Source organism: Porites lutea, chromosome 1, assembly GCF_958299795.1.
Source record: "Porites lutea chromosome 1, jaPorLute2.1, whole genome shotgun sequence".
Taxonomy (NCBI): Eukaryota; Metazoa; Cnidaria; class Anthozoa; order Scleractinia; family Poritidae; genus Porites; species Porites lutea.
The window spans coordinates 43,736,793-43,746,541 of NC_133201.1; the positions used below are offsets into that span (position 1 = coordinate 43,736,793).

The 9,749-nt window shown below is 38.7% G+C and overlaps 1 protein-coding gene across 6 annotated transcripts in view; it reads right to left on the minus strand.

The window, feature by feature from the left end:
- Nucleotides 1-1,214: 1,214 nt before the first annotated feature.
- Nucleotides 1,215-9,749, minus strand: part of LOC140951918 (transient receptor potential cation channel subfamily M member-like 2) — a 32,068-nt gene continuing 23,533 nt past the window's right edge. For all 6 annotated transcript variants that reach the window (XM_073401311.1, XM_073401327.1, XM_073401304.1 and 3 more), the window contains 9 exons: nucleotides 9,490-9,621; nucleotides 8,065-8,234; nucleotides 7,369-7,454; nucleotides 6,489-6,584; nucleotides 5,599-5,685; nucleotides 4,729-4,834; nucleotides 3,814-3,960; nucleotides 2,540-2,653; nucleotides 1,215-2,096 (listed from right to left, as the gene is read on the minus strand). In XM_073401311.1, coding sequence (XP_073257412.1) covers nucleotides 1,980-2,096; nucleotides 2,540-2,653; nucleotides 3,814-3,960; nucleotides 4,729-4,834; nucleotides 5,599-5,685; nucleotides 6,489-6,584; nucleotides 7,369-7,454; nucleotides 8,065-8,234; nucleotides 9,490-9,621 — 1,055 coding nt within the window. In that variant the 3' untranslated portion in view covers nucleotides 1,215-1,979. The remainder of the gene's footprint in view (nucleotides 2,097-2,539; nucleotides 2,654-3,813; nucleotides 3,961-4,728; nucleotides 4,835-5,598; nucleotides 5,686-6,488; nucleotides 6,585-7,368; nucleotides 7,455-8,064; nucleotides 8,235-9,489; nucleotides 9,622-9,749) is intronic.

Below are 9,749 nucleotides of genomic sequence, written 5' to 3' on the forward strand. Positions count from 1 at the left end.
TTCTCAGGCTACGACTAACACCGGTCTCAGGTAAGATATCTCATAAGAAATGTCAGGAGCTCATCAGATAACTCCTTTGCGTTGTTAAACTTTTCCAATCCCTCACATGAACGTTGCGCGGATAAGACAGTTTCCCAGTTGGCTATATGCTTGTGAAACGGCATTAAGATTGATATTTTATAACCAGTATATCATATTTATGGGCAAATTAGCCTGTTCCAGGCTCCAAGATAGTAGTGCAGCGCCACGTACGTCCATACTATAGGCCTGGAACAGGCTATTTGCAAATTACAGTAGATACAAAGTGCAAAACTGTGTAATTATGTATTTTCAAATTGCGGTACAGCTATACTTAAAAGTCCTGCGACCCGTTTTTGTTTTACATGTAATAGTTTATTTATTTCTCATAATTACTGATAAAGGTTCGGCACAAACAAGTAGCGCACTTCTCTCGTTCTTGGCCCTCATCCCATCCCCTCATACAGATGCCACGGAAGACTTATTTACAGGATAACAAGCCTCTTACGTGTTCTGCTGGACAAGGTAAGGTAGTTTCAGTTCACAGTTCAGGCGGGGCAAACCAAGATTTGTGGATTTCGTTCTGCAAAAACTCTATTGAGCCGGATCTTTTACGAATAAATGACTCGTGTTTGGAGATGGTATCCAAGTTTAAGCTACTGCGGGTATAGCAACAAGACAACCTGTGTTGGAATCACCATGTTGAACAGACAGTAAAGAAAGCCAGCAAGACATTGCATTTTTTGAGGAAATGTAGGAAAGCAAACCTACCCACAGAGATCGGCATCACGATATATTGTACTAGAATACGCACACTCCTGGAATATGCCTCCCTGGTGTGCCGAGGCACCTTGCAGAAGAGTTGCAGTCTATACAAAACGGGTGCCTAGATATCTTCGGGATCATCAAGAATATCTCTTTCAATGTTAGAGGACAGGTGCAACTACACAGGTGAATTAGAAAGAATAATTGTGAATGATATTAACCACCCAAATCAAATTTTTCTCACAAACCCAAATACCAGCCACGACTATAACTTCCTATTAAGATCCAAACCAGGTTCAGTGGCAATACCAAAGTCAGGAACGCAGACATACTAACTCGTTTATAGCGGCAAGAGCTGCAAGACTCCTTCTGATCTGTATATTTTTTACTTACTTTTGTATTAGAAATATACTTAATAGTATTTCACAGTATATGTTTTTTAACTTTTATTTTGTAAATCTATTGTATATATACTTTTAAAGATGGATAAATAAAGCTTATTATTATTTTTCATATTGTACTTCCTTGTTATTCTTTACACGCCGCCGTCGCTTATGAGGTGATGGTGGGACTCGGTGACTGGAGACAGTTGTGCATGCCCTTTGCTTAAAACAGTAGGTCATTACCCAGTGAATTAAAGCAGTTTAGGGGTTCAGTTCGTGTAGCTCTCGAGTGTTAGTCTGTCCACGAGCGGGAGGTCGCGAGTTCAGTCTCCTTAACAGAACCAAGATACTCATGCCGTCTTTCCGATGGCTAGACATTTCCGTGTCTCAAAGACCACGCAAAGGTAGTGTTCCCGTCACCAGAACGCGTAAAAAATGGTGTCCTCAAAAAGTTAGTTGCGCTAAATAGGCTGGTACTTGCTGTACCAACGAATACAATGGCGCCAAGGAGTTTGAGGAGGCACTAGGCTCCAAGGCGATCTTCATAACCAGGGTCAGTTTCACCCTACTTAGTGTATTATAACCTGAAAACGAGTGATATTGAATAGGGCTTGACGGAAAATAAATATGTTAAATCATTCGATTTCCATCCTTACTCCGAGAAAAGAGTTCAAATTTTAATTTGGCACCATGGAAAAAATAATTCATTCAAACTAGTACGTAGTAAGCTCGTGTTGTGATCCTCTATCCTGACATTCACTTGGTCCTGCTGCAAAACGTCCATCGTTAGTTACCCGTATCAAATGGTCTACATCAAAAGTAAGCTTTGCGTAATTCAGCCACCTTCTTTAAAATTAAATGATAATTGACTTGAAGATTGATGTGACTGCTGACCTCCTGCCATTTGACACAGCGGATACCTTCTCTAGCCTGTAATAGCAAAGAAAGAAATTTAAAAGAACACGTATCGATATCTTAACATACATGAAGGACTGATGCAGTTCCTTAGTCTTTTTAAAAACTAAGTAACTAAAAGTCTTCTTGACAGCTTTTAACGTTTACAAACATTAAAAGCTGTCAAGGAGACTTTTTCTGTCGTCTTTTAAATCAATCATTTTGTATGGGATAATCTTTGTTTTCCTAGCTTGATCAATAGATCGGCGAATAAACCAATTTCCATTTACTTTGGTCATATCAGCATACTTAAAGTCAAATTATATCCATATACATGTAGCTACGTAGACTCCAGTATGGAGAAGTTTGCTTCACGCTTTTGACTTGACCACTCCCCAGGATTAAATAAATGTTTTAACTGATTATAGATACACATTGATTTGCCGGCTTACTGAAGAATTTTTAGATCAGGACCGTACCTCAAACTCGAAATCATCGAGTGTTTTTCTAGGTTCATCATGGAAGTTCAGCACCACTGTTTCCATCCAAGCGTTGTCTGTGTTTCTCGGGTCATCCACGTATCCTTTGTAAACCTAAAAAATTTGACAGGTATTAGAAGAGATTTTCTGGTATATACAGTATGTATGTCATGCATAAAATGGGCTATTGTCACAAAGAGTCAATTCTGTGCTGAAGTTATTACTTGGTGCCTTTACATATTTACAAAATTGTCATATAGAGATCTAGAGTTATGAGAAAGAAATAAAAAAATTCCATCATGGAGCACTAAACATAATAATTTTTTGGTGATTTTGGCAAACCATATCATTAAAAGTTGTTACTGAGGTTAGCCAAACTTTTACAAGTTTCAATCCATACTCATCCTTGCTATCCGTAACAAAAGATCGGGAACGACAGGAAACATTTTCAATGCCTGATTATATTCTTAAATAACAAAACTGGACGATTAGTTTTGAAATTCAATTGACATGACAAACGGTTTTGCTTTTAAAAGGCAGCAAATAGCATAACGTAGCCCCTTTTAAAAATAATAATTCCTACAGGACGTTACCGTATTATTTTTAGCAGTAACCTCGCATTAAGAGGTTAGCATTAGTTCTTAGAAGTACTGAAGCCGGACTCGGGAAAAATCGAAGAATTAGAATTCTTGGAACTCTATCTACTACAACATTAAATACCCCAATAGCTACGACATCCGCCGAAAGCTTACTTTATCTATAGGTCTAGTGTCAGTCTGTGTAGCCCACTAGGCTATTTATTTCAGTTATAAACGTTTATTAAACTCCCTCGACTGGCTTGTCTACGTGGTTACATGTTTTTAATAGGTTTACGGTCATCCCGCCAACAAACCATCTCGCCACCAACCAAATCGCCAACCAAGAAGTCGACTCGCCGCCAACCAACTCGCCTGCAAGAACTCTAATCTCCACCAAGTAATGACTCTGTATAAACCGACGTGTTTACTCACCTAGGCTTACTTACCTAGAATTTTTACTTTTTCGCTAAGCCTATTCGTGTTTGATTACGGAGTTATTGTTTGGTGGCGAGTTGGTTGGCGGCTAGTCGACTTCTTGGCGACTTTTTTGGTGGCGAGATAATTTTGTAGTGAGATGACCGGTTACCATTTGATACCCCTTCCTTTACAAAGAATCCTCACTTTCGACAGATTGAACTTGCTGCTTGCTTACGTACACTCTTTTCAATTTTTTACAAAAGAAAAAGACGAACAAACCTCCACAGCATTTTGAATCATAAAATTCAATGTTTCATCCAGATTTTCTTTTCCATCACTGAAGGTGGGCTTTAGAGCTGGTAAAACTTTTTTATCCAAAACCTTTTTCAGTGTCACAGATATTGAGTCCCCGACGTTTACCAGACCCTGTAAATTACAAAAGTGACACTTAGTGAGATACACGATTGCATTGGACATACCTTCATCCTTACGTAGCTGAAAAGGCCTTTGTGGGAAACTGGGACTCAGTATGACGTCAGTATCACGTCTTTTCGTCATGGAATATCCCACCCCCTATGTCTTCTGATGTTGCCTCTTATTGTTACTGTGAGAAACTGATGAATTGCTAGTGTGAAGGTTTTGAATTATAATCTTGAAGATCATCTGAAGAAAGTCTTCCATTGCGTCCGTTTTATTCAGCTTTGACTTGCCTTGTATTGTTAGGATAGTGCGGGTGCTCTTGCAAAACCAGAAATAGTCGTGCTCATTCAGACATTAATGAACTTGCCCAACAGGACGGGAGAGGAGAGAACACCGCAAACCTTGTGTGACAAGGATGACAAAAATTTTGTTTGAAACAACTTTTCGCCAAACTTCACTTTCCTTGAAACAGATCTTTTTGTAAAGGACCAGAAAACATTGGTGTTAAGTGATGATCACGACAAAACACACATGTAATAGCCCTGTCACACACAGGTGTTTTGTCGTCCTCTTCTTCCTACCGTCCTGTTGCGTAAACTCACTAATGATTTATCTACTCTAATTCTTTCAAATTATCTTTAGTGAGTCTACAGCTTTTTGCTTAAACAGACAGAACGCTTCGAAAACGAATAAAGATAGTGAACTAAGTAGACTAAGCAATTAAGATATTTGTAATAGCGCGAAGATATTGCTATCGTCAAGCATTCATCATACCCCAGGAACTGACCACTCTGCTATGTCTGGCCTCCTCACAGCCACGAATTCTAGCACGTTCTTGCCTTCCTTTTGAATTGTATTTCCGTCTTTATCTTCTTTCCACCTAAACAAAAATAGTCAAGGAAACCAGCTCGATAGATGTAGTCACCCTTAGGCTAATAAGGCAAGTACAAAACAAGTATAAAAAGTGGCCCTTGTAAAATCGATTGCCGATCTGTAATAGCATGGGATCAGGCCAAATATTAGAGGAAAAGAGGACAATATACTTCTCTTTCCTTTAAAAAATATGAAAAGCTATTTACCAAGGAAAATTAACGTGTCATTTATCCAATTTTGCTGCGTTTTTCCTAATTATTAGAGAGCTTTAGAATGACGTTTGCAGCTAACGGCAAACGTCAGATTCAAGTCGAGAATTTCAACGTGACGCTAAAACGGTCCAGAACAAGTGTTATAGACAAAATTAACCAGAAGCTACTAATTTTGGGGTAGATGTCATGAATAAGGGAAAACTTGGTCACATAGTGCAAATATACGATTGCCGTTTGCCGTAAACGTAACTGTAAATCTCCCTAATATGATATAACTTGAGATTCCGACTTTACACAATATACCGACTGGATAGTGATTAACAAACTATAACAATAAAAAAGCAATCTCGTAATTAAAACAACTTTACAGTTGTTAATTGTATTTTCCTTCACCCGCAAATAATAATGCACAAAAAAAAGTCCCATTAACAAAGGGCGACTTCCTTTTGGGTAGTACGACCACAGATTGCTTGCTATCTTAGGCCAGGTTGCTGCACGAGACTGTTACGAAAGCTTTATTTGTTATTGACAATGGGTGCAAATGAATTCCAGTTGCTACCTAGAGGTGACAAGATGAGCAGCGTGATTAGGTCCCCACCGGCCAAATAAACCACGTCCTGCGATACCAGTTCTGCCAACAGGGTTTCTGTTGTGAAAAAAAGAAAAAAAAAAAAAAAACAGGAAATGCATACATCATATTTTCTTTCCATATAATGGAGCTTGCTATTTTTGTTTTGTTGATTTTTTTGGATAACCTCCTCCTGCAAACTCAACCTCATCCAGCGATATAACATTTATCGCAATGGATTGGCAAATTTAAACAAGTGTTTACATTGAAGTTTGTCATTCGACGAGAATTTACTGATTTGTATCTTCCTATTCAGCTGACGCTACATGCAGCCAGCACACGTGAAAATTATGTAAAAGTAAGATTACTGCCATGCTCATGTTATTATGAGCCCAGTTAAGCTTCGCTGGCTCCCAACAGCAAAACATAATGATCATCATTATTATTATATCAACATCATGCGATTATAATGACGCAAAATCATAATCGCCATCGTGATCATAAAAATAGAGGCAGGTTTTAACGACCGAAGAATTTGGAGTCGGAGTTTTTGCAAATGCATGTAAACCGGAAGCCGGGAGTTTATGCCCAAAAAGAACTCAAAACGCGAATTCATAAGCGGCGTCATAAACTAACTCAGTGGAATCGCAGTCTTTTAAAGAATCAGAACTTTTCTATTTTCCCGCCATTGCTTACGATCTCAGAGGTGAAAAGCAGATTGTAGGAGTCAGAAGCAGCTAAAAGCGGAAGAATTAATCAGACTTATACAATGCTCGTTCCCTCTGCCTCTAAATAGTTACATTATGAACCAGCTCTGCGAAAAGGCGCAGAAGTCTCCTATTTCCGCAGGCCACAGTTTTACATCAAAAGTGTCACCTTACCTAGGTAGCCGATCGACCACATCAATCAACCCAGTGTAGCTTCTTCTGTTGATCCCATTTTCGACGCAATTAAAAATTATAGCTGAACTTGTCTTCCTAGAGTTAAGAATAAAATTTATCCTGTTAGTGTTAATCCAGACAGCCTATTGATATGGTGAGTGTGATTCTGTTAGATGGACTGGATTGGCCAGTGGTGTTTTGAATGCCATTATCCTAAGCTATAAGGAGGAGGAAATTCCACAGGGGCTCTAAAAATCTTTACCGTTCTACTTAGCAGTTTTTTTGTAAGTCTTTTGATCGAAAAGCTTTTGAGAGCTATTGATTATTGTCTCTAGCATATAAAACAAGCTTTTTCTTTGAGATTAGTGGGAAGAAGAGGAGGAGAGGGAAAACAATAAAAAGAAAGAAAAGGAAGGAATGGAGGGGAAACTATAGAATTGTAGTTGTGGTAGTGGATGGAGAAGAGCAAGAGCACTGTGGTTGTGGTGGTGGTACTGTTGAACGGAAAACCGTAGAAATGTGCTGGTGGTAGTGTACATTCCACTGCATTTTATTCATGAGATAAATTCAAAAGACTGTGTCTTCCAAATTCATCGGCGCTAAAGTAGTCCAACGCAAAAAAGAGGTCTAAAACATTACTATACTACTCTACTAATAAAGGAACTGTTGGTAGAATTATACAGTAAATCGATAGAGCCAATAAAACCACTGAAAAAATGTGACTTAGAGGTTGGGAATAATACGCTTCTTTCTAGCTATTTATCTCAGACCAGTTTAAACGGTTTTTAAATTATTCGCCGAATATTCCTTTATCCAAAGTTGAACAAACATTTAACGATCACTTGTAACGACAAATAGCAGTAACGCTTTCGTAACTTACTGGAGAATGTCAACGTCGGCCCATAACAGTGATGCTTGAACTTCTACCGCGGTATATAATGGCGGATCATAACCCGGGAATACACCCTTCAAAGAACAAAAATAATGATGGTGACATTTTTCAATGACTGAAGTTGACATACATGTTTGCTTCACGTGCCATCACTTTAAACAAACAGAAAAATTAAGGGCCAGGTATTTAAACGAAGTCTAACTTACGCCGCGGTTTAACAGATCTTTGGACCGATCTCTTCCTTAGTGCGTTATTTTAAGAAGATAAATGCTTTTCTAGTCTACTCTACATGCTTTTATAAAACTGTTCACAATAAATTGTGTTTAGATAAACCGTTGGGCAGATTGAAAATGGCTTAGAACGCGGTTTTGTTAAACACTGGCTAAACTACGTTTAAATAACTGGCCCAAAAGCTTTATGTACGTCCACCCTATTTTTGGATTAACGTGGTGTTGTTACTGGTAATTGTCAGTAATAGATTTGTTTTCAATCGACGTCTGGGTTTCGTCTGCAAGGTCTGACTTGTCACATGCCCTTAAGACAAGTGTGACGTCACAAATATACATCATCTTGATATACAAACTTGATTTTGAGATAAACTTCATGAAACAAAGCCTTCTAATTTACTTTTTTTATTGTCGATATTTTTCAGGACGTTTTACCTTTGCTTCGTTTTGTACATACCTGCCAGGTAATAAGGAAGTCCGGTACTGGATAACGCTGTTGATTGCTGTAAGGATAGGGTGACTGCCTCGCTCTCACATGCTTTGTACTTTGGTTACTTGAACTCCGCCTTGCTGCAGTCTGCTTTGCTCGCGCGGCAAAAGTCGAAAGGCGTCTCCTGGTGTGTTCCTCTGATTTTAGTGGAAAATGGAAATCGTTTATTGACAAAATATCTCTCAACTTACACCCTTGCCGTCTGATTAAAATTACTAATCGATTTAATAGTTTGTCTGACATGTAATAGGCAATGACATGTCTCATTTAATTTAGTGGACGCCAAAAGAATATGGATCCAGTCAAGTTCAATACTAATGGTCACTTCCGTAGAAAGTCGTTCGATAAGTGCTCTAGTTGTATCTATAGCTGTAGGCTATGTCATGATCGCGCGGACATTGGCAGGGATGTATTTTCCGTCAAAGGGTAACCATATGACTTGATTATATTTTGAATACTGTAACACAAAGGAACCAGGGCTACCACTCCTTCTGGAATAGATGCAAGTCCTTCGTTGGGCTGCCCTGAATAATTTGTCAATAGTATCCATTTATATTAGATAGTCACTTGCGTGGAAGAGTAGACGTTGAAGAAACCGTCACCTTGATCTCTAGATCTCCGTCCAAGAATTACTTAAGAGACCACAGATCACCTCCAATGCTACGACGCTTCCATACAACGTTAAGGTATTTTTAAGTCGGACGTCATGGTCGCTTTACAAGTGGATTGTAAAACTCCTGCATTTTTAAATTTAAGCGATTTTAAAATAAACTGTTGACAGAAATTATCCGTGCAATTAAATTTAATTGCACTTAGATCGAATTATAAAATCAGTGCTATCTTCACATTCACTTTCGGTGACGACACTAATAGAGAGCTTTACATTCTCAGACGAGAACAACTACGAGTACGAGATTTTCTCAATAGTAAGTAGTGCTCGCGCCTCAGGCAGCGTCATTTTGGCGGGAAGAGGTGGTAGCCGTCGTCATTCTACTACGAGTTTTAGCGAGAGTGTCGTAGTAAGGTAAGGTAAGGTTAGGTAACGCCTTTATCTAAAGAGGGTAAACACGTTACAGTTATGAAAAAACCGATAAACTTGTGGCCCTCTATAAAACATAAAAACAAAATTAATATTAAAATAATTTCATACTATCATCACTATAGTAGTGGCGGGAACAAGTTAACAAATGTTAGACGTTTTAGCATTTTGCAATCGAGAGAGGTCTTAACCTTCTTCAATAACGATGACCGTGCTAACTTTTCTGGTGAAAAAAGGTACAATGAACAATTCCTGGGTGTCTATTTCTTGAGATTACGTGGAAAAACTTTAAATCAAATATCGTACTCGTAGTCGTTCTCGTCCTCGAATCTAAAGGTTTAAATGAAACACACCTAGTTCAGGCTGGTTGGTTAGTGGACCTTTCTCCGACTCCGACTGTGATTTGAATCGAGTTCCTGTACCAAATACGGTGCCACCAGACCCTCTTCGAGAAACACTGGGTCTGCGCCCTGCATGTGATGACCCTACGTATAGTAAACTCAAGTCAGATGAAGTACTCGATTTTTTTCTAAACACTAAACAATAAAATTTCCCGAGGCCGGCTAATATACTGAACAAGTGAAAGCCGTGAAAAACGTTTGGGTGAAAACAG